Source organism: Sorex fumeus, unplaced genomic scaffold, assembly GCF_029834395.1.
Source record: "Sorex fumeus unplaced genomic scaffold, SorFum_2.1 ptg000005l, whole genome shotgun sequence".
Classification (NCBI taxonomy): domain Eukaryota; kingdom Metazoa; phylum Chordata; class Mammalia; order Eulipotyphla; family Soricidae; genus Sorex; species Sorex fumeus.
Window position 1 is genome coordinate 10,390,147 of NW_026606062.1, and position 22,761 is coordinate 10,412,907.

Here is a 22,761-nt window from a genome sequence, read left to right on the forward strand (position 1 = left end):
GGCTGTGGGGGGTGGGGAACCCATGGGGGCCCACGCTTTCCCGGACGGTCACACGGGGGGCCCGGGACATGGAAGACGAGGGGCTTCCCAAAGGGGCCGTTGGTGGGAGCTTCTGCGCTCTGGGCGGCCAGGCCAGCCTTTTCCTGCATCAGGGGTCTCCGCCGAGGCAGCCGGGCATGGGAGCCTGACACTGTGGACGCAGCGGCTGACCTGGCGAGGGACAGGACCTGTCAGGATGGGGGGGGGGGGTACAGGGCGGGGTCTGGGGACAAACCTGGAGCCAGGGTGGGGCGGGGAGCCCGGGAGGGAGGGGGCTGTGACTCACTCACCTTGAACCCAGAGCCGTGGGGCCTACCACCAGTGGACTGAGCGGGAGCCTGGGGGAAGTCGGGTCTTCGGGAGACTCGGTGACAGCGAGTCATGTTCGAGGGCCACGCCGTAACTGGGGGGCTGGTGTCACTCGAGCAGGTGGGGCGGCCTCAGGGCTGTGGGCGCTTCCCTCCTGGACAAAGCATCCCGCCACGCGGACCCCTGGCTCCGTGCCGTGCAACCCAGTAGGGCCACCCCAAGGCCCTGGTTTTGTCTCTTACCCCAGGGGGCCCATCTTGGTCCCCAGGTGCGTCTGACGCCAGGGACGGGGCCTCCCGGGGTGGGCGTCCCTGATGTCCAGGTGCCGAAGCTAGCTCAGGGCTTACAGGTGAGGCCCGGTACCACACGGGGAGCCTGGTGGCCTCCAGCACCCCACCCTGGGTCTGCGCCCCAAGGTTGAACTGTCAGCCGGGTGTCACCGGGAAGGGTCCCCAAGTCCCTGGGCTCGCTTGGAGACCCCTTCCCCTCCCCCCAAAAGAGAAAGCATGGGTCCAGTTTCAGCCCATGCAAGGCCCAACAGACAGAACCTTCTGGAAGGGGCCGAGCCCCCGAGTCGCTCCTGGCCCATCACACCCCAGCCCCCACCCACCTGGCCCCGTGCTCCCTCAGGTCCGGGAGTCCGTTTCCCTCCAAGGCACCTAACGTGTAGAGGAAGCTTGCGGGCATCGTGCTGGAGTCCTGTCCGCGTGGGCTTAGGAGAGGCCCCGGGAAGGGGCCCAGGTGGAGGTGACGTAGCTCCAGGGTTCCGTCCTTGGTGGCCTGCTCTCGGCTGGGCGAAGAGCTGTCCCATGGCTTAGGGACTGAAGTGGGCGGCTGCTCCCACCGGCACGTCAGAGGGGACTGGGGTGAGTCCACGCGCAGACGACAGGCACCCTGGGCCCCGCCCACACAAGTTCTCCCGTCCCCGAAGGAGATGGGGTTCCCTCCTGCAACCTCTGCCCTCCGATGTCGGGGCGCGTCCCGACGTGACCCAGCCCTGGGGTGGCCACACGCCCCACCCCGGGGACCCCCAAGTCTCCTGGCCAAGTTGCTCCGGCAGACCCGGAGTGAAATGACTTTGTTCGTGGCACTATGTTAAATTGGCTGGTTAATTCTGGTGTTATTTACCCTGTAATTCATTAGTTTCACCCCGCCATTGGCAGCTGACAGGCTGTAATTTCACGCCTCGCAATAAAAGATGTCTCATAATCTGCTTCATTTAGCAGCAAGAGAATTTAATGAAATTAACTGCAGTCCTAATTATGCCAGTGAATACTAAAGACTGCCATCAAGTTTCTCCGGGAAGAGGACGCGGCCCACCTCGTGGAGGGTGGGAAAGTGGCAAATGCCTCCCTGCGATTGGCCGCCGGGGTGGGCCTCCCCCCTCCCCCCGCGCAGGACGCGAGGAACTGCGTTGGGGTGTCGCGCGTCCGAGCTGCCCCTGGCCCCCAGGGCGTCCCGTCAGATAAGAGGGGACCCCGCGGGAGAGGGGACGGTTTCGTTCGTTTGTGGAGGGGCCACACCGCTCTGCGCTCGGGGGTCACTCCTGCTGGGCCCCTGTGTCGTGCGGGGATGGAGGGAGCCCAGCAGGCGGGAGGGGCCCAGGGCAGGCGGCCTGGAGCCATCCGCCCTGCGGTCTTAGGGGTGCGGCTGTTTCCGGCACCCCGTGATTCCGCCGCAGCGGGCAGCACCCTCAGCCACAGAGACTGCCCCGTCCCCTCTGGACACGGTTCCTCCTTCATTCCCGCCCTCTCCTCTGTACCCCTCGTCCCTCACTCCTGCTCAGCGCCCTTGGCAGCTGCACCCCCACACCTCGAGGGGGGTGGCAGGGCCCCACACGGGCGGATCTCACGGACCCCCAGTGTTTCTCAGCCTCTCGTCCTCATGGCCCGTGGGCAGGAGCCGAATGCAGACCCCCACCACCCACCATCACCATCACCCCCACCCCGCCCACCCCCCAGGGTCTGAGCACGGCGCCTCCAGCCGGGGGCATCCAGCCTGCAGGACCATCTGTGAGTGACCGATGGTCTCCGGGGCTTTCCTCCCAAGAGGAGCTGGGGCGAGGCGGCCGTGTAAGGGACAGTGGGCACCCGGCCCGCTGCGCTCCTCTCCCCGCTCAGGAACCCCCTCCCCCTGCCCGCTGTGGCCATGCCATCGCGAGCCTCTGGACCATCCGTGGCCTGGCCCGTCAGGCTGGGGGCCAGCGGGGGGCTGAGCTGCCCCTGGGTGGCCAGCAAGTCCACGCTGAGGCGGCACGGGCCTAGCCCGGTCTCCGTGGCCCACGTGGCCCCCAGGGTCAGCGTAGGGTGTGGGCTCAGGCCAGGCTGGCTGCTGCCCTCCACGGGGATTCCTGGGCACAGATGGGGATCCCCAGCCCTCCCGCTCCTTGGACGCCCAGTGCACCCTTCCTGCTCCTCCCGGCCGGGCTGCCAGGATGGAGGGCTGGTGGGCGGCTCCAGAACCAGCCTCGCATCCCGTAGCCATGTCTGTGGGGCTGCAGGTCTGATTCCAGGAGTCTCGAACCCGTGGCTCCTGCCGGGATCCCCATGGCCAGGCAGTCAGTTGGGAGCAGGACCCCCAGCCCAGCCTGGCTGCCGGGGTCCGGAGGCCCTGGGGCGGGCAAGAGAGAGAAGGGGGAGTGGGAAGCGCCTCCCCGGGTGGGCTGCCCGCATCGGCAGGACCTTGGGGCTCCCGGCGGCCCCCTCCCCCGCGCCGTGAGCAGGGAGGAAGCCTGGAGCACCTCTTGCGAACACTCCCCGCTTATTAAAAGAACTTAAAGACATGGAAATGCATTAAGTGGGCCTGGCGCTGGGTGAGACAGAGCTCGCGGGGCTGCAAGGAAGGTCAGGCCCAGCCGCGCTCCAGGGCTGGTGGACACTTTGTGCACCCTCAGGATGGGTGCTGCAGCCCCCTTTTCCCCGTGGGGCCCAGGAAGGGAGAGAAAAATTCCAGGAGATTCCCTGCCCCCCGCCCTCCACCGTGACCCCATCTCTGCACCCTGAGGCCAGGCTGCCTTTCCTAGTGGGGGCGGGGAGGGCACTCGCTGGCCAGTGTCTGCGTCCAGGCGTGTTGACGAGTCCAGGTCCCGTGTCAGAGCCGGGGTGGGGGGCGGTGTGCAGGGTGCCCAGCGGCCTCAGGGGGGCACGGGGATGGGTGGGGGGGCTTCAGAGCTCTTCCTCGGGGGCTGCGCTATGTGGCTGTGTCGTGCGGGCAAAGTTACCCCGTCAGTCAAGTTTATCTCTTAATGAATAGAGACTGCTGAAGTAAGGGTTAGGTAATTGAGTTTATAATTAATTAGCCATAACCCTCATCAGATAAAGCAGTTGCGAGGTTTTTTTTTTTTTTTCTTTATCTCCTCGCTCTCCCGGGGGCTCGCCCTTCTTTGTCCTTGCCCTGACAGCACACGCGAGCACTTATCTCGGCCTCGGGAGCCCTGCCATCGCACCCTGGCCGGCCGGGGGAGACCCCCATTGTGCTCCGGGCCCACAATCGGCGCAGCTGTCCGGCCCATGATGAATTAGCAGTGGGAGGGCGCCCAGGCCGGCTCCAGATCGCCAGATAGCAGGCGAGCGGCCACGGCGGCGCCTGACACCACCGGTCCCTTCCCACAAAGGGGTCCCGGGAGGCAGGTGGAGGTGCAGAGGGGCAGGGGAGGCGGCTAGGTGGGCGCCCACAAAGGCGGGGGCGCGGCTGTCAGCGCCGGACAAAGGGAAGAATCGGTGCAGGCTCACCCGGTCTCGGGAAGCGCCGCGGAGGGGGCCTGCGTGTTCGGGGAGACACGCCACGCAAACACAGGGAGCCATCCGGTCACAGGTGATGATGGACTGAGGGCCCGTCTGCCGGGTCTCCCCAAAGGGCCCCCCTGCCTCGGGGAACGGAGCCCGCTGGACATGCACCTCGGGCAGGGCTTTCTTTTTTCCCCCAGGATCAAGGCAGCCGCTTTCCTGGGGAATCGGAGAAGCCCAGGCTTGCCACGTCTTCTCTCTGATCCACCCCAGGCGGCTATGGCCGGGTCTCGGGGTGCTCCGTGGGGTGCCGGGCTAGGGGTGAGGCGTGGATCTGACCTCGCGCGGCCGCCGTCCTGTGTTATTTGAGCAAGAGCGCCCCCGGTCCCCCGTCTGAGACACTCTGCTCGTTATCAGGGTCTCAGGCTAGGGGGCTAGTGCCCCCCAGCAGGGCGGCAGCGCGGGTGTTGACTGAAGGTGAAATTTCAGCCGGACCGATGTGTTCGTTATTCCTTCTTGCTGGAGACCAAAGGCCCCGAGTACATTTACAAGGGCCGAGACGCCGAGGACAGACAGCTGGGTTCCGAACCAGGGGAACGGGCCGAGAACAGTGCAGACAGGGCGGCAGCTGGGCCTGCTGGCCTGGCCGGGGTTTCGGGAGGAACCCGTGGGCCGTCCCAGCGGGGACGCCGCTGGCCATGGAAGCTCCTAGAAGATGCTGGGTCTCTCCTCCACCTCCGCGTTAAATCCCGGAGGCTGCAGCGGAGTCGGGCCTCAGTTTTGTAATGGACCGGGTCGGGTCCAGCGGCAGCCCTGGACACTGCCCGGCGGGGAACAGAGGGACTGAGACTCAGAGGCCCATGGAATGAGGTGGCTGGGATGCAGGATCCAGATGACAGTGACCTGGGGACCCAGCCCAGCACAGCCGGGACCATAGGACCCCGCTCATGGTCAGGGGCAGGTGGTAGCAGGAGCCAGCCCCCCTCATAGGTGGGACACGTCTATGAGGTAGGAAGGGGAGCCCCCGAGACCCAAAGCCCTGCAGACCACAGTTGGTGCCAGAGGACTCCCCGCAGTGACCCTGCCCGGAGCCCAGGGTGGTTTCCTCAGTGACTCTTCCTGCAGCCCTGGGCGGTCTCCCTGCAGTGACCCTGCCCCGCGACCAGTGTGGTCTCCCACTTGCGGCCCGGGAGTCACCTGCAGGACTCAGTTCCCGGCCTCTGTCTTGGACCCAGGGTGCGTGTGCATGTCCACTAGCGGGCAGTGTCCCTGGCAGGAGGTCCCAACCTGACACCCCTCACAGCCTGGCTGGGAGTGCAGGCTAATAGACCCCGTCCCCCAGGCCACCCCCCTGGAATCTAAACCCACCACCCCTCATAGGCCTGACCCAGTGGCAGCCGCCCGGATGCGCCCCACCCTCCAAGGTCGCCCAGCGCTGCCACAGACCCCGCAGTGCCCAGCCTTGGCCCCACATGTGCGCTGTCCCCTCTGGCTTTGGCACTGTTGGTGGTTGACAGTCGGAGAGGAGCAGGGTGGACCGAGGGGGAAGCTTTTCCGAGTGGTCAGTGTCCCGGTCAGCTATCAGGAAAGGGCCTGGGAGGGGCCTGGTGGCCACTGATATTCGTCCTGGCTCTCTGGGCCAGCGTCAGTGTCCCGGTGTACCGGGCACCAGCAGTGTCTTGACCTGGGGGCCACTCTGTCCTGACCGCTCTGTCCAGCTAATTTCCCTCCTCTCGTGAGAAGAACCCATTTGGGGAAACACATTCTGGATGACCGCAACCTTTGTCCGAGCCTCGATCCAGATTGAGCCCCGTGGGCGCACCCCGCGGTCCTCACTTCCCTCCGGCGGGCAGCTCGGTTGGCAGGGCCAGACACTGCGTCTAACCGGGCTGTGTTTGGTGGGACAGACGGCTTTGGGTTTTGCAGGGGGTCCGGCAGGGGCGTCCAGAAGGCCGAGGGAGTACGGTCCCCTCAGCGGTGGCACTTCTGGACACGCGTTGTCAGACTCCTCACTCCAGGGCTCGGGAGGCCTCAGTCAGTTCGAAAGGACGTTGCCAGGCTGAGCGAGGACAGCCGGGGACGGACGGCAGCGTCCCCGCACGCCTCCAGCCCAGATTCGATCCCCGGCACCACGCACGGTCGCCGAGCACAGCCAGGCGTCAGCACCGAGCACCACCGCCTGCCCCAATAAAATAATAAAAATCTCTCTTTCCGTTCCAAGGCTTTCCGTTTTCCTCAAAGACACTGAGCCCGGGGGCTGGCAGATTGATCGGCAGAGCGAACGCATCTGCTCGAATTTATTATGACTTTTAATCTGCTGCAAGAGAGGAGGTGATTGTTCAGGCTGGATACAATTAAGGGAGCCGGTCGTCGAAGTCGTCGCCGCGACTTTGAGTAATTAAAACAGAAGGAGACTTGGGAGTCGGTTCCCCGGCGAGCGCGCACGGGCCCACGCGCATTGCGTGCGCGCCTTCCCTTTGTCGGGGGTCGAGGCGGATGCATCGCCCGCGAGCGACCCTTCCCTCCTGAAAGGCGGTTTCCCTCCACGACGCCGAGGAAATGGATGAGCTGATGGTCGGGGAGCGGCTGGCTGCCTCATCTTTTAACGCCAGCAGTCACCGGCCTCACCTCAAGAACGGGGGCCGCAAAGTTGGCGGTCGCGGGGAGTATTTGCCGCGTAATTGACAAATAATACCCTCATAAATACTGCCAGTCTCTTCAATTAGATTTCATCTCCGATCCGGGCTGCAAAATGATGGCCTGTCAGCTGACAATGAATGGCAAAAATTAATAAATTGTCTTCTAAATAGAACGGACACTTAAGAAAAATTGGGCAGCCAATTTAGCCCAGCGTGAAGCGGGGGAACCCTTTGTCCTGACGCGGGGCACTAATGTTGTCTCGGCTTTTATTAATGGGGCTCGGCGGCCGCTGACAGGCTGTCGCTATTGGCAACTTTGTTCATTAAAATTAAAGGCGGCATCAGATTCCATTAGCCGTTCTCGGGGCGCTGTGCATTCGCTTACACATATTGTTTGGTGTTGACTCCTCTGCCGCCCCGGCGAACTTCGGGGGAAGTTCCACGGGGCGGGGTTACCTGCCGCGTGGAAGAGAGATGCGGAGTGGGGCGCCCGCGCCCCGGAACCCAGAAATCTCTCTGCCTCTGCCTTCCGGCCCCCCAGAGAGGGGACTGGGGTTTTCCAGGCTCTGACGGGCCCCCCACGAGCCCCTCACTGCCCCTCTCTCCCGAGCACTTGTGTTTAAGCCTGAAGGCATCTCCCCAGCCGGCTGAGCACCGAGAAACACGCATTCTTTTCACCCGAGGCGTTACTCTGATCCAGGCACCACACTTTCGAGGGCCCCAGAGATGCTAGAGCCGCCGGACCTTGCCTTGCATGCTGCCGAACAGGGTTCGATTCCCCAGCGCAGATCTGGTCCCGCAAACCCTCCAGAAGTGATTCCTGAGTGCAGATCCAGGAGTCAGCGCTGAGCCCCACCCCGCAGGAGTTTCCAACTCCGGAACCTCACAGAGCCATCGTGCTGCATGGAGCGTGCTTCTGGCCTTGCCCGCGGGTCACCCGGATCCTGTCCCTGGCTCCCCGGTCAGGCCAGCCCTCCTGAGCACCGCCAGGTGTGGCCCAAAAGAACAAAACCCAGACTTCCCCCTCTGAAGTGGGCGTGAAACAGGCCCCTGAGTCAGCCCTGAGGTCGCCCCAAGAAGCCACTGCAATTCCAGAGGCCACAGGGCCTGGGGGCTGGGGGGGCTCAGCCCCACCCCCGGGCAGAGCTGCCGAGGGGGCCTGAGACTGAGGCCCCCGGTCACAGAGACCCTCACCCCACCCCAGCGGCCTCCTCGCTGCTTTCTTCGGGGGGCTTCTTCCAAGCGCTCAGGAGCTGGGGGTGCCATCCCCAGGTTCTCTGCTGTCCAGGCGGGTGATTTGCCGCTTGGCCCCGAGGATGTGGCCAGTGCTGCTTGGGGGGCCCTCGGGTGCCCTCGGGGCCGCCGCGCTTCATGGTGCTAGGAGGGAGCCCTGGAAGGTGCATGTGCCCTGGCCCTCCACTGCCCAGTTCCCGTGGCGGCTTGTCTGATGTTCGTTTGGGGGCCACGCCCAGCCGTGCTCAGGGGTCGCCCCTGCCCCCTTTCTGACACCCGAAAGCGAGTTTGGGGGCTCAGCCCTTCCTCCCCCTCGTCTCCTTCGTCGCTTCCTCCTTCCCCTTGTGTCTGACGGGCCCCAGCAGACACGCCTGAAACTGGCTGTGTCTGGTGCCGCCCGGTCAGGGACAGACACCTGGACAGTCAACCTGCTCTGCCTCCATGGGGGCGTCTCCGCATCCTCGAGGCTGACTTGAAGCCTGGAACTGAAGTTCCACGTTTGTTTGCCCGACTTCAGGAAAATGTTCGTTGAACCCCTCCCGTGACTCAACTTCTCCCCCTCATGGGCCCTGTGGCTGCCTGCAGGGTTCTCACGCTGAGTCCCACTCGGCCCTGCCCGCTTCATCCCTGGGGGGGGGCCACATTTTTTTGTTTTTCCTTTTGTTTTATTGGGGGTGGGGAGGGTCCACACCCGGAAGTGCTCAGGGATCACTCTGATGGTGCTCAGGGTGCCAGGGATTGGACAACACTCCCCCCCCCCCCACACTGTCTTCTCTCTCCAGCATCTTCCCTTCTAAGGGGCGGGGGGCGGGGGGCAGGACGAGGGGCCCTGGGCTCAGCCTGGAGCCAGCAGCCTGCCTGGAGCTGCCCACGGGTCCAGCCTCAGCACCCGCCAAGGTGCCAGGCTTCTGCTCAGTGCAAAGAAGGTCCTTGTCACTGCCCGTTTGGTTCCCAATAAATATTTCTGACATTTTAATAGGGAAGGAATCCATCACCAGCTCCCACGAAGACGCGGCTCCCCGGCCTTGTTTTGAGCACTTAAATAATTAAATGAAAAACAACATGTCAACGAGGCTCTCGATGGGGAGCGCTTGAAAAATCACCTGTTTGGGCCTTGGGGTATGGCACCAGCCAAAGGCCCCGGGTTGGATCCCTGGCACTGTACAGTCCAGTGACCGCCGGGTGTGGGCCTGGAGCCCCCCACCCCACCCCACCCCAGAACCACACTGCCAGGCTCTGCCCCTCCGGCTAAGCATCTCCAGAACTGTGACCCCTGTTACAAAAATAATAATAATAATAATAATAATTAAAAGTGAATTGGGGTGGGGGCTGGCTGGAGGGATGGTACAGCAGGTAATGGACTCGCCTCGCACATAGCTAACCCGGGTTCGATCTCCAGCACCGTACGGGTCCCTTGAGCCCCACTGGGAGTGATCCCTGAGCACAGAGCCGGGAGTGGTCCCTGAGCACCTCCAGGTGTGCTCCCCCCCCCACACACACACAAAGTAGATCTTTGAAGGACTCTCTGAAACTGTATCGTCTGCCACAACACAGATGGGTGCTGATTCCATCCTGTTGGTGGGCCCCCTCCGACCCTCCCTCTGTGAAGACAACCCCCCCCCCCCCCCCAATACCGCACTGGCGAGGAGACAATTGTTACTTCCTGGCTGAAGCCGCTAATATGTTACAGTAAATGGGGCATGAAATACAGTGCTTTATGAGAGCGGCAGGAGCGACTCTGGGAGGGAACAACAAGGCCATTTTTAACTTGCTGACACAATATTTGCCGTGTTTCATCATTAACGTGTCCTGATTAAGAGTCAGCCCCTCTGGGGGCCGGCTGTGCTGGCCGGAGGGTGCGTGGACCCCGGCTCTGCCCTCCCGGCTGGGCCGCTGCCCAGACTCTCGGAGCCCTCTGCGGGCGGGGGGTCGCACGGCTCAGATCGGTTCCACAGGGGCTGGGGGGCTCGGTTCCCCCGAGGGGGCCGGGGGGAGGGGGGGCTCAGTTCCGTTCCGGCATCTCCCTGGCATCCCCACCAATGACAATCTGCCTCGAGGGTGTGGGGCCCCTTCGCTCTGCCCCACACCCCTGTCCTCGTTACCATCATCCTTGGATAAGCGTCCCCCACCCTCACCTTGGAGTGATGCTGCCACCCCCACACCCCACCCCAGCGCCCCTCGCTGTCTGTGCTCAGCCTTGCTCACTCGCGCCCCCGGTGGCAGCTGCTGGTGTGGCAGGCGCCGTGCCGAGGAGATTCGAGATGCCTGAGCTCTGGGAACACGCGACCTTCTGATCTGGAGTCAGACGCGCCACCGTTGCGCCACGAGGTCGGCCTGGAGCGATAGCACAGCGGTAGGGCGTTCGCCTTGCACGCGGCCAACATGGCCGACCCGAGTTCGATTCCTCCGCCCCTCTCGGAGAGCCCGGCAAGCTACCGAGAGTACTCGATATGCCAGACACAGTAACAACAAAGTCTCCAATGGAGACGTTACTGGGCCCGCTCGAGCAAATCGACGATCAACGGGAGGGCCTTTACCTTTACCTTTACCTTTTATTAGTGAGGCAACATGAGGTACAGCTGTAGACTTACAAATTTTTGTGCTTGGGTTTCAATTATACAATGATCACATAGCACAGCGGGTAGGGCGTTCGCCTTACAAACGGCCAACATGGCCAACCCGAGTTCGATTCCTCCGCCCCTCTCGGAGAGCCCGGCAAGCTACCGAGAGTATTCGATATGCCAGACACAGTAACAACAAAGTCTCCAATGGAGACGTTACTGGGCCCGCTCGAGCAAATCGATGATCAACGGGAGGGCCTTTACTTACTTATTGTTGGGTTGGAGCAATAGCACAGTGGTAGGGCATTTGCCTTGCACGTAGACAGCCCGGCCGAGCTGGGTTCGATTCCTCCGCCCCTCTCGGAGAGCCCGGCAAGCTACCGAGAGTATCTCGCCCGCACGGCAGAGCCTGGCGAGCTCCCCGTGATGTATTCGATATGCCAGACACAGTCACAACAAAGTCTCCAATGGAGACGTTACTGGGCCCGCTCGAGCAAATCGATGATCAACGGGAGGACAGTGAGCTCTGGGAGGAGGTGGGGGCGTTTCCTCCGAGGGAACCTGGCCCAACCCAGCACAGACAGACGCCCTGGGGAGGAGGCGTCCGACTTCATCCCAGATGTAGCATGACTTGGAGGTGACGGTTATGGGCGGGAGAGTTTAGTGGACTGAGCACAGGCTGCACGCTGGAGGTCCGGGTTGAATCCCCAGCACCAGGTGGTCCCCCAAGTACCACTGGGAGTGAGCCCTGAGCTCAGAGCCACAAGTAACCCCTGAGCTCAGAGCCAGGAGTGATCCCTGAGCACAGAGCCAGGAGTAACCCCTGAGCGTTGCCAGGTGTGGTCCAGAAACAAAACAGAAAAACAAATGACCATTTGGGCCCCGCCCGCCCGAGCGCCCAGTGATCTAGTGGGTCTGAGGATCTTTGCCGGATCTTTCTTCAGCAGACGCCAAGAGAGAAGGGTCCCCTTCCCTGCAGACTGCCAGTGCCGGGACCCCTGGCATGTGGCAGGTGACCGTGCCCGAGAAGACACCAGTCCTGAGGGGTCCCACACCTTTGTGGGCCCACCCGTGAAGGCCATCCCACTTGGTCGTTCTAGAAACTCGAGTTCTTCACGGCACGGAAGTCCCAAGAAATCTAGTGATGGGAGCGGTTGTTGCTCTGGTCACCTTTGGAGGGAAAGTGTCCACCGTGCTTTTAGAAACGGCAGCACCCAGGGGTGGGGGTAGCCCAGCCTCTGCCCTCCGGCCTGGCCCACACGCCCCCAGCCTGTCGCCAGGGCTCCGAGCCCCAGATGGCCCTGGAGAGGGAAGGCATGTGGGAACCAGACGGGAACGTCGTAAGCGGAAGGTTCGTAGAGCCGCAAAGCGTGATCAGGAACGGCCACAAGGATGTGTTGTCCTTTTTCTGCTGGGACAAGAGGGACGGGACACCCAGAAGTGCCCAGGGACCTGACGGTGCTGTGATCAAACCCCGGCCTCCCCCGTTCACAGCCGCATGGAGTCCCCCTAGAGCCTTTGGGGCCCAAGCAGAGGCCCCTGGGCTCTGCGGGCTCAGGCCGGTGCTTGGAATACGAGGGAGTTGGGGCAGGAAGAAGTCCAGCTCCTCCCTGCCCGGTGTGGAAAGTGAGAACCCACTGCAGCCGCCCGGCTAAGGGGGCTCAGGCCAGGCCGCAGGTGAGAACTTCTCTCCGCACCCGAGTTCCGGCCCTGCCCGCCGAGGGCTGTCCTGATTCTACTGGGCTGTTTCCCAACCTGACTGACCGGCAGTGCGGGGGTGTGAGAGCCGTTTGTGCGGTGGGCCAGGGACAGCCCAGCCGCAGGTGACCATCCCTCCACCCAGCTGGCCTGTTTGCAACCTGGGCCCCTTGTCGGGTCACCGGAAACAAGAGAGGCCACGTGAGCACCGCCAGGTGTGGCCCAAGAAGCCAAAGAGGAGGAAAAAAAGCTTGCGCTTCCCAGGACAGTAGGAATCCCGGGTTCAGAAGTGCCGGTGAGCAGGGAAGCCCCTCCCGCGTCTCTGTCTGCGCCCCAGGCCCGGTCCCCAAGCCTCCGTGTCCGCGACCCACTCACGCCGTAAGGGACGGCGGCGTCCACGCCAAGGCTCGTTGGCTTGAATCCAGAGCAGCCACGGGTTCTATCACCGCTTTCGTGGGGGTCCCCTTGTGGTTGCCGGGCGGGCAGTGTTCTAGGGCCGCATGCCCGAGTCTCTCCTTCCTTCTCATGGGGGGAGGGGGCAGCACACCCCTGGGTGTGTGGGTGGTGTGGGTGGCAGGGAGGATGGACCTGGGGCAGCCGCAGGGGTGTCAGCCCACTGCTCAGAGCCTGTGACCGGAGAGACACAGGAAGGAAAAAGGAAGTGACCCGGGCTGATGACCCCCGGTCACCTCCAGGGGGTCTCGGGCAGGGAGTCATTTTTCTCACGTTTCTTTTCCTTGTTTTCCTTTGGGGGGGTCTTATACCCCAATATCCGAAGGCCCCATGCCTTCCCCAGCCCGTGTTTGGGATTTGTCTGGCCCCGTCAGAACTTAAAGAGGGTAAGTACCACCCAGAGCCAGTCTGACTCACGAGCGTTCCTCGGAATCCATCTGGATTTTCAAAGATGGAAGAAAAGAAGAAAAAAAAAAGAAGCAAAACCCAAACTTTTTCCCCCCTTCTTCTTCGTCTTCCCCATTACCGTTGCCAGCCGTGTGTTTCAGTGGCCACGGCGTTAAATTGGATTCTGTGTCCGTCATTATTAAAATGTGAAGTGTGTCGGTCACAAAGCATGCATTTCGGGGCAGTTAGCTGAATAATTCCCGGCTTTATTATCCCAAATTACTGCTGTGCTCTGGAGAGGGGACCAGTTTAGCCAATTACTGCCATTTGAGCTGGATTTGTGGGTGATCAGCTCCTGGTGGAATACAGTCCGGGCTGGCCCTTTGAAGGCTGGCCGTGTGATTTTCTCAGCGGTGCGGGAGGAAGAGGCCCGCTAATGACAGGAAGGTCGCCGGGTGAGCTGACCTGTGTGCCGTGCGGGTTTGGGTTTCGCAAATAGGGCACGCACGGTAACAAGCGTGGCACTCACCCCGCCGCGCCGCCGGGGCCTTCTCGGGTTGTGGGGGCCGCTGACAGCTCAATTAAAGTGTAACCCTTTGTATCCTGTCCCCGGCGCAGGGACGGACGCCACGCTCGCCCGCGCGGGGCGGGCCGTGGGAGCGGCGGGAGACCCCCATATGCTCCACAGCCACTACCCCCCTCCGTCCCCCAGCCCTGTGGACACAGTGTCCAGCGAGGAGCAGGGTGCCCTGCCTGTGGCCACTCCCGGGCCAGCTCCTGTGCAGTCAGTCTTGAGAACTGGCCACAGTGTCGGGGGCCCGGGACCCCCCTGGAAACAGCAACTCCCACCTGCTGCCTCCCTTGAGGGCTTCACCCCTGCGGATGGCAAGCTTACACTTCCCCTCCCCAACCTCCCAGGACCCCCGACTCACGAGAGAAGGCGGCGGCAGGCACCAGCCTGGAGGTGCCATCAAGGCAGCCCCTGGGCGCGAGGTCCCAGCCCATGCCCATAAGAGGCCTTTGCCCCACCCGTCAGCCGCAGTGGCGAGAGCGCCCCCCAGAGGCTGGGGCCAGCACTGCCTCTCTGTGGCCAGGAGCGGCTAGCTCATGGTGCTGATGAGGGCAGCGGGGAATACCCTCCCCCCGCCCCCGAAGGCCCCCTTAGCTGTGCGGCACCCACTGGCCGTCCCAGCCCTGCCCTCGCCCAAATGAGTTTTCCCTGAGTGAGCAGAGATCAGACCCAGTCTCGGCCGTCACAGAAAGCGTTGGCTCTCCAGTCAGGTGACCTCTGCAGACGGGGGGACGGAGTCGCCCCCACGCTCTGGGGCCCGCGAACGGTGCCCGGGGTTTCCGGCCCCCCTTTCTCGAGCATCTGTGTGAGCCACTGCTGGGACTCGAGCCCGATGCCGCAGACCACCTCATTTATCCTTTATTGATTGATTGATTTACTTACTGCTTTTGGGGTCACACCTGGCGATGCTCAGGGATTGCTCCTAGCTCTGCACTCAGGAATCACCCCTGGTGGTGCTCAGGGAACCATATGGGATGCTGGGAATCGAACCCCGGTCAGCCGCGTGCAAAGCAAATGCCCTTCCCGCTCTGCTATCGCTCCAGCCCCTCGTTTCTCCTTTAAAGACCCCGGCACAGGCCGTTTCTGAACTCACGTGGCTCTTTCAAAGCTGTGGGAGAAGAGTTTGGGAGGGGGGAGGGGGGGCGTCTTCCAGCAGCAAGTAACAGTAATACTGAGTGGGGGGCCGGGCGCTACTCCTGACTCTGTGCTCTCGGCCACTCCCGGCTGTGCTTGGCGGATCGTGGGGTGCTGGGTGTCCTCTGACGTTCGAAGCCTGCGTCTGGCCTGTTGAGGACCACCCCCCACCCCAGAGGCCATAAGCGACTCTCGCCCCCAGCTTGGTTTCTCGGACGCCGCTGGCACCCCTCTCTGAGACAGGCGGGTTCCGGTTCCGGTTCTGTCCCCGCTGACCTCTGCCAGTCCCCTCACCCCTCATCCTCCGCGTTGGCCAATGAGGAACTGTGCCTCCCTGGGGACATGCCTGGGTGCCCCATCCCTCCTCCAAGCCCACTTTCACGCGGCACCCCAGCCCCCAAGCGCCCCGCACCGCCCCGGCTGAGGCCCCCACAGGATGGCACGGCCCTCCGACCCACAGCGCAGTGGGATCTGCCTGGCCGGGACCCCGGTCCCCGGCGCAGCCTGTGCAGCTCTGTGGGTAAATTATTGCTACGAGCTGCGTTTTAATATAAATTTATGAGTGGTGTTTCATCACGGCTTGGGGCTGCGGCGAGCACTGAGTGATGGGTTTCAGATTGCGCGTCCATTCGTTACGTTAACTTTGTAAGTTATTTAAAGCTTGTGCACTTCGCGTTGCTTTTGGCTTTCGGTGACCTCTCGGGACGAGGCAGCGGACCCCCTGACTCACACAGAGGTCGCAGGGAAGGCAGTGCCGCCGCTCTGGGGGCTGCAGAGAAGGCAGTTCCGGGGGCTGCAGAGAAGGCAGTCCGGGGAGGTGGGAGGGAGTCGGGGCAGGGGACGGACCCGGGCTCACACACACGCCCGGTTTCCTGATAGTTTGGTTGCAGATCATGGAAATCTGCTTCCTGCCATGTGCGTGCGTGAGTGTGAGCCGGGTGGCGGGGAGCAGTGCCCCGTTTGCCATCGCTGGGACAGCCGTGCCACCACAGAGGGTCCCCCGTAGCCCCTGGTGCGGGTGGGCAAGTGAAGACCCAGAAGCTTCCAGCTGGGCTGGGGGTAGGGGACAGGGGCTGGGGCAGCTGTGGGCTGATTTTTTTCTTTCTTTTTTTTTTTTTCAGATTTCTTTTTATTTATTTTTTTAGCTGAATCTCCGTGAGATGCAGTTACAAGCTTTCATGACTGAGTTTCAGTCATACAATGATCGAACACCCATCCCTGCACCAGTGCACATTCTCCACCACCAATGTCCCCAAGTATACCCCCCTTTCCCACCCTCCCCCTGCCTCCATGGCACAGTCTCCCCCGTACTCTCTGCTTTGGGGCATTATGGTTTGCAGTACAGACAAAACAAACAAAACACTGTCTTCCCGTAGTTCATCGATCTGCTCGAGCAGGCCCAGTCACGTCTCCATTGTGAGACTTTGTTGTTCCTGTGTTTGGCATATCGAATACGTCACGGGGAGCTTGCCAGGCTTTGCCGTGCGGGCGAGATACTCTCGGGAGCTTGCCGGGCTCTCCGAGAGGGGCGGAGGAATCGAACCCAGGTTGGCCGGGCTGGCTGCGCGCAAGGCAAAGGCCCTACCGCTGTGCTATCGTATTGCAATACAGACACTGAGAGGTTATCACATTTGGTCTTTCATCTACTTTCAGCACACATCTCCCATCCCGAGCGATCCCTCCAACCGTCACTGACTCAGTGACCCCTTCTCCGTCCCAGCCGCCTTTTCCCCCAGCTCGTGAGGCAGTTGCCACCCGTGGGGCAATCTTCCTGGCCCTTGTGTGGGCTGATTTCAAGGAGGCCACCAAGCCTTGGCCCCGGCTCAGGCCACCGCCACTGTGGACACCCCCTGCTGGCCGTCTTCTCCATCCCTGGCCGTTAGCCCAAACACAGCGGCTTCTCCTCACCACCTCGGAAGGGCCAGAGAGCGGGTACAGCGGGTCGGGCGTTGCCTTGCACACGGCTGAGCCCAGGATGGTCGCTGCCACCACCTAGGGGCTGCCAGGAGTGACCTTGAGCACCAGTGGGTGTGACCCATTCATGACGATGCTGTGGCCGGGAGTCCGGCCAGGTGCCGGGGAGAGCCCCCGGCCGTGTGGGACAGCCTCGGGGTCCTGCTTCTCCCCCGTGGCGTGGGACTGTTACTGGCCGCTGGGGGCTCCTCCCGGCCCCCCGCCCCCAGCGCCCAGCAGGAAAGTTCGTGCGTTATGGGGCGGCCCGACCCCCTCCATGGGAGATGAAGCAGGAGCCCCCAGACCCTCCAGGCCACGGGCAGGGGTTCCTCAGGAGCGGCTCAGTCTGTCCCTGCTCTGTGCCTGGTCTGTCTGTCTGTCAGTCTGTCTGTCCCTCACCCTCAGCCTCTGAGCTTCTGGTCTGCCTCCAGCCCGGTCGCCGCCCAGAGACACAGCAGGAGCGGGGCCTGTGGCTTCAGGACTCACCATAGAAGCAGCCCCCCCCCCCCCCCGAAGCCCCCTGCCCTCCAGAGATCATGGGCACACTCTCCGCGCACACAGAGACACGTGTGCACAGACACATGTGCTTCCATGGGTGAATGTCCATGTGTACACACACGGGCAGGCGGTACGTGTCTGGCACGTGTGCAGAGACGTGAGCACATGCACACCTGCACACGCACACTGCCTGCGTGCATGGGCATGCCACAGGCTAGGGTGAGCTCGGAGGGCTGCCGTGGCAGGCTGGGGCATGACCATAGTCGTCCTGCCTTGCTCTGCCCGCGGGGAGCCCAGGGCGCCATCCCCCATGGCCCTCACCTCTGCTGCCCCCGCCCCGGCCACTAGACTGTGTGGCGGTTCTGTGGCCACCTCAGCTGGCTCGTGGCCTCCTCGACCAACTCCTTGCTGTGCTTAGAGGCTTTGGTTTGGTTTTGGGGTCCCACCTGGCTCTGCGCCGGGGGTCACTCCTGGCGGGACGTGAGGGGTGCTGGGGATCAAACCAGAGCCAGCCGCGTGCAAGGCTGTCGCTGTTTTGAACTGCCCGTTGTCCTTCAGCCCCTTGAAACGCCGGTGGACGTCCTGCAGGCTCAATCCCCGCGGTTCCCCATAGAGTCCAGACAGACCCTGGACCCCGGGGATGGTCCCCGAAGAGGGGGTGAGCCTGCATACAGGTGGCACTGGCCACCAGCTCACGGCAGAAACAAGGACAGGGTTATTCTCAAAGTCCAGGGCCCAGAGGGGTTTGAGTCGGAAATTCTCGTTTCCTGCTCAAAACACTTGCCCCACCCCCACCCCAAGTGCCTTATCTCCAGATTCATCAGCTGCAGCCTCAGCCGGCTGGGCCGCACCAGGCGTTGGGGGTCCCTGGGGGCCTCCCTGCTCAGCCCACACCCCTTCCTGCAGCCTGAATCTGGGCAGCGCCCCCAGTGGCCCCACGCTCACGGCGGCTCTGGGCACCGGGTGCTTTCCTGCTACCCCGAGGGGCATTTCTCCCCCGCACCTCCACAGCGAAGGCCAGTGTGGTCACAGTCGCACCCAGTCCTGGCGGTGGGCGAGCGCCCTGTGCCCCCGCACCCAGCTGGCTCGGTGTCCCGGCACCCCTGCCCACTCTGTGGGCGCAGCACTGGCCCTTCTGGAGGGGACGGGGTGACGTCCACTCCTGCCTCGCTGGGGGCCTCAGCAAGTCAGGTTTGGGGGTCTCCCCGGGACTATCCCAGGTGGCCACACTGTGCCAGGGCCGGAGCCCGGTGTCCGAGCTTGCCGGGCAGCCATCCTGGCCCTCGGAGTTGGCGTGGTTGTGGAATGAACAGCGTTTCCATGGGAACCGGATCACTTGCCCGTCGGGAGACCATAACCCGTCCTGACGTGTGGGCAGCGCAGGCCTAGCCCCGGGCGACACGCTCTCAGAGAGACTTAGAATCACAGCCCACACAGTGACGCCAGAGCCCCGGGCGGCCCCCGTCTGGCGGGCGGCGGGAGCTTGAGACCCGCCACGACCTCTGTGGTGGGGTGGGGTGGGGGTCGGCGCTGCTGAGCCTGACACGCCAGGGATGTGCAGCTCTGCAGGGGGACTCTGCCCAGACGCAAGGGTTCTGGAAGGTTCTGGCTGCCTCAATAGACCTGACCCACTGGGGGTGCTGGCTGCAAGCCAAGGGAACCCCCCCCCCCGAGAAGTAAATGCATGTGGGGTGAGCTTCCCCGCTGAGACGCCCCAGAGTCAGGAACCAGGCCCAGCCCTGCCCCCGCCCACGGGGGTCCCGGGGAGGGGGCACGGGCAGGGACATGCACCAGCAGGATGCATAGTTTGTCTTGGGGCATCGTTTCAGACGTTTTAAGATTCTGTGGTTCTTGGGGGCTGGAGCGATAGCACAGCGGGGAGGGCATTAGCCTTGCACGCGGCTGACCCGGGTTCGATTTCCAGATTCCCATAGGGTCCCCTGAGCACCGCCAGGGGTAATTCCTGAGTGCAGTGCAGGGCCAGGAGTGACCCCTGTGCATTGCCGGGTGTGACCCAAAAAACCAAAAAAAACAAAAATTCTGTGGTTCTCTCTTGCTGTGGATTCTCTTAAGAAATCAGCGTTTGGAATGCATTTAAGCCAAAAAATAAACTGAAGGAAGCGAAAGAGGCATCGTCCCCTGAGAGCCGCCCTGTTTGGGGCCCAGCGGAAGCTCTGTCACACGCCGCGTCTCGCCTGCTGCGTGGATTCTCTCCTGAGAAATGTGCCCGGACAGAGAAAAGCGAGCCCAGCTCAGCCCTGGCGGGGGTGACCGCAGAGCTGGGGTCGGGGAGATGGGGTGGCAAAGCCAGGGGTTGGTAGTACTAGTACTAGTACTGTTAGTACTCTGACACCAGGGTTACCTTGGCGAGATGGATGGACAGACGGACAGGCGGGCTGGTAGATGAAGAATGGAAGGGGGAGTGGCTGGCTGGAAGATGGACTGAGGAAGGAAGAAGGATGGTGGGTGGAAGGATGGACGGATGGATGGATGGATGGATGGATGGAAGGAAGGATAGATGGAAGGAAGGATGGATGGAAGGAAGGATGGATGGATGGATGGATGGAAGGAAGGATGGATGGATGGAAGGAAGGAAGGATGGATGGATGGATGGATGGAAGGATGGATGGTTGGATGGAAGGAAGGATGGATGGATGGAAGGAAGGAAGGATGGATGGATGGAAGGAAGGATGGATGGAAGGAAGGATGGATGGATGGAAGGAAGGATGGAAGGAAGGATGGATGGAAGGATGGATGGAAGGAAGGATGGATGGATGGAAGGAAGGAAGGACGGACGGAAGGAAGGATGGATGGATGGAAGGAAGGATGGATGGATGGAAGGAAGGAAGGATGGATGGATGGAAGGAAGGATGGATGGATGGATGGATTTGTTCGTGGATGAGTGTAGATTAATGGGAAGATGGAGGGAGGGAGGATGGATCGGTGAGCGAAGGAAGGGCGGCGGGTAGGTGAATGATTGGGTCGAAGATGGGCTGAGGAAGGAAGAGGATGGATGGGTGATGGGTGGATGGATGGATGGATGGATGGATGGATGGATGGATGGTGAGTGGATAGATGGCTGATGGGAGGATGGATGATGGGCGTTGGGGAGTGGATGGAGGTGACGGGTGAGTGGGTGAGTGGACGGATGGGAGGACAGGTGCGGTAGGAGAGGAAAGGGAGGAAGGACAGTTGGATGAAATCGTCCTATTGCCTCCACCGGGCAGAGGACATACTCCAGGCTCACAGAAGCATCGCAAGCCAGCCGGAGGCGTGAATGTCCCTCTGTGTGGCCCATAAGATGGGTGAGTGGAGGGGGTCAGCTCCCTGGAACCGTCAGCCCACTAGCCTGGGCGCTGGGGTCGTCACTGTCCCATCTGGAGTGCGGAATGGAAGACCACACTCAGAACTTGTGGGAGGAACTGGAGAGCGAGAGAAGGAGGGAGGGACGGAGGGAGAAAGGAAGAGGGAGGAAGGGACGGAGAGAGAGATGGAGAGGGAGAGACTGTCGACACTGCGGACTCACTGCATTGAGCACTGTCAGTGGCCCATGCTCCGCTTCTCCATGGCGTGAGTGAAACGCTCCGTGCCCGGGTCCGAGGCCGCTCGGTCCCCACATCCGCTGGGCGTGTGAGGGCTTAAGGAGCCAGAGATCCCAGCATTGGTTTTCTCTGACTCATCACTTGCAGCATTTTCGCTCCCGTCAGACTCGATGGTCCCCTCTTTCCTCGGACACTGTGTCCCTGTGGCGGTCGGGGTCCCGGGCCGACGCACGACCCTGATAGGGTCTGGTCACAGGCTGGGCCGCGCCCCAGGGCCCATGCAGTTCCTCTCTGTGCTTCCCCAGGTGTGCAGTTCCGGGGCAGGGGTGGGGGGTGGCTGCGGAGATGCCCAGAGAGTCTTGAACTTCTTCAGGGTGTGGGATTAGCTCGAGCCGGCGCCCTTCCTGTGACCGGGGCTAAAGGGTTGTGCAGTTGTTGCAGAGTGGACAAGAGGGGCTCGCGGCTCCCGGGGGAGGGGTGGGGGCAGAGGCTGGGAGAGGGACGGGAGCCGGCGGGGAAGCGGCTGGCAGGGCTCCGTGCTGGCCGCGGGCTTCCCCGCCCCAGGAGAGCCGAGAAACCAGGCAGGAGGTTTGCTGGGAATTGGTAGTTAAAACAAGAATAAATTCTCATCAGTCATCCAAGGGAGACTGGATTACACATGCTTCCAGTGTGCGGGTCTCGGCTCCGAATAGCTTTCACGGCGCCCTAATATGATTTCATTAAAAATGGATTAAAGTAAATTATACACGATTCATCTCTTAAATGCTGGTGCGAAGTTTGCAAATGGGATTTCATTTCTAATAAATTAGGAATCTGAAATGGGGGGGAAATGGGGAAATGAAATGTTCTTATTTGCAAAAACACAAGGTGAGGAGACGGCTCTCGCGCTGTCTCTAGGAAGGGGAAGGGATTGTCCCTCTGGCCAAGTGTCCTTCAACATACCTGACGTCTGCTCGTCACTCAGAAGAGCGGCCGGGGTGGTCCTGCCGAGCTTTGCCAGGCCCTGGCTGGCAGCTCTGTTGCTGTCTCACCTCTGCCTCGTGACCTGGTATAAATGGCGGGATGCCTTCTTCGGGGTCACGTCTGTACCTCCCGCAAGCGCCTCCAAGCGTCGGGCAAAGGGGGCGCTTACAGTGGACGGGGACATATCAGGGGATTGGACTGGGTTGCAGGGCGGGGCCCGGGTGCAGCGCTGCCCACGCTGGGCCGTGTTCACCGCCGGCCTCGGGAGCCGGGCACCTGCCACCGGGGACTGACGCTTGGCCCCTTTCTTGCAGGGGATGCTGCTGAAACGGAGTGGCAAGTCTCTGAACAAGGAGTGGAAGAAGAAATACGTCACCCTCTGCGACAACGGCGTGCTCACCTACCACCCGAGTCTGCATGTAAGTGTGGCCGCCCGTGAGCAGGGACACGCCCCGGCCACCCAGCCACTGCGGGGCCTTCAGCGGGCGCTGGCGCCCCTGGGGGGTGGGGGTCACCCCTCACCACTCGGCCCTGGCTCTGGTCCCCTCCTGTCCCCAGGTGTCGGGGCGCCTTAGGGGAGACTCAGAGGACAGGGCTGAGTACTGGGGCGGGAGGAAGCGGACACTCATCCCGGGTCTGGGCCCCGGGGCCTGCTCTGTCCTACGGCGGAGGACATGAGTGGGTCGCGCTTGCGTTTGTCGGCGGGTGGTCTCGAGCAGGTAGAACTAACAGCAGGGTTGGTCTGTGGCTGAAGGGGTGGGGATCCGGGAGTCGACCCTGGGGAGCTGTGTGTGGAGCTGGACGGGGCCTTGCTGCCCCCTGCATCCTCGTGCCATGCTGGGCTTTTAACCGAACGTCGCAAACGCTTTAAAAAAAAAAAAGTTGTGATTGGAAAGAATGTACTCCCCACTATCCCTGGCCCCTCCTGGGAGCGTCTCCCCCGTCCCACACTGGTGAACCCCATGGGCACGTGCCCCTTCAGGACCCATGACCCCCGGCCGTCAGGGGCTCCCACGTCCACGTGCAGGCGGCTGCGTTTGCAGTCTGGGGGGTCTC

At 62.3% G+C, this 22,761-nt stretch overlaps 1 protein-coding gene across 6 annotated transcripts in view; it reads left to right on the forward strand.

Annotated features, from left to right (window-relative positions):
- The window catches only part of AGAP1 (ArfGAP with GTPase domain, ankyrin repeat and PH domain 1), a 502,434-nt gene that overhangs the window by 342,251 nt on the left and 137,422 nt on the right, over positions 1-22,761 (forward strand). For all 6 annotated transcript variants that reach the window (XM_056122103.1, XM_056122124.1, XM_056122116.1 and 3 more), the window contains one exon: positions 22,020-22,124. In XM_056122103.1, the coding sequence (XP_055978078.1) occupies positions 22,020-22,124 (105 nt within the window). The remainder of the gene's footprint in view (positions 1-22,019; positions 22,125-22,761) is intronic.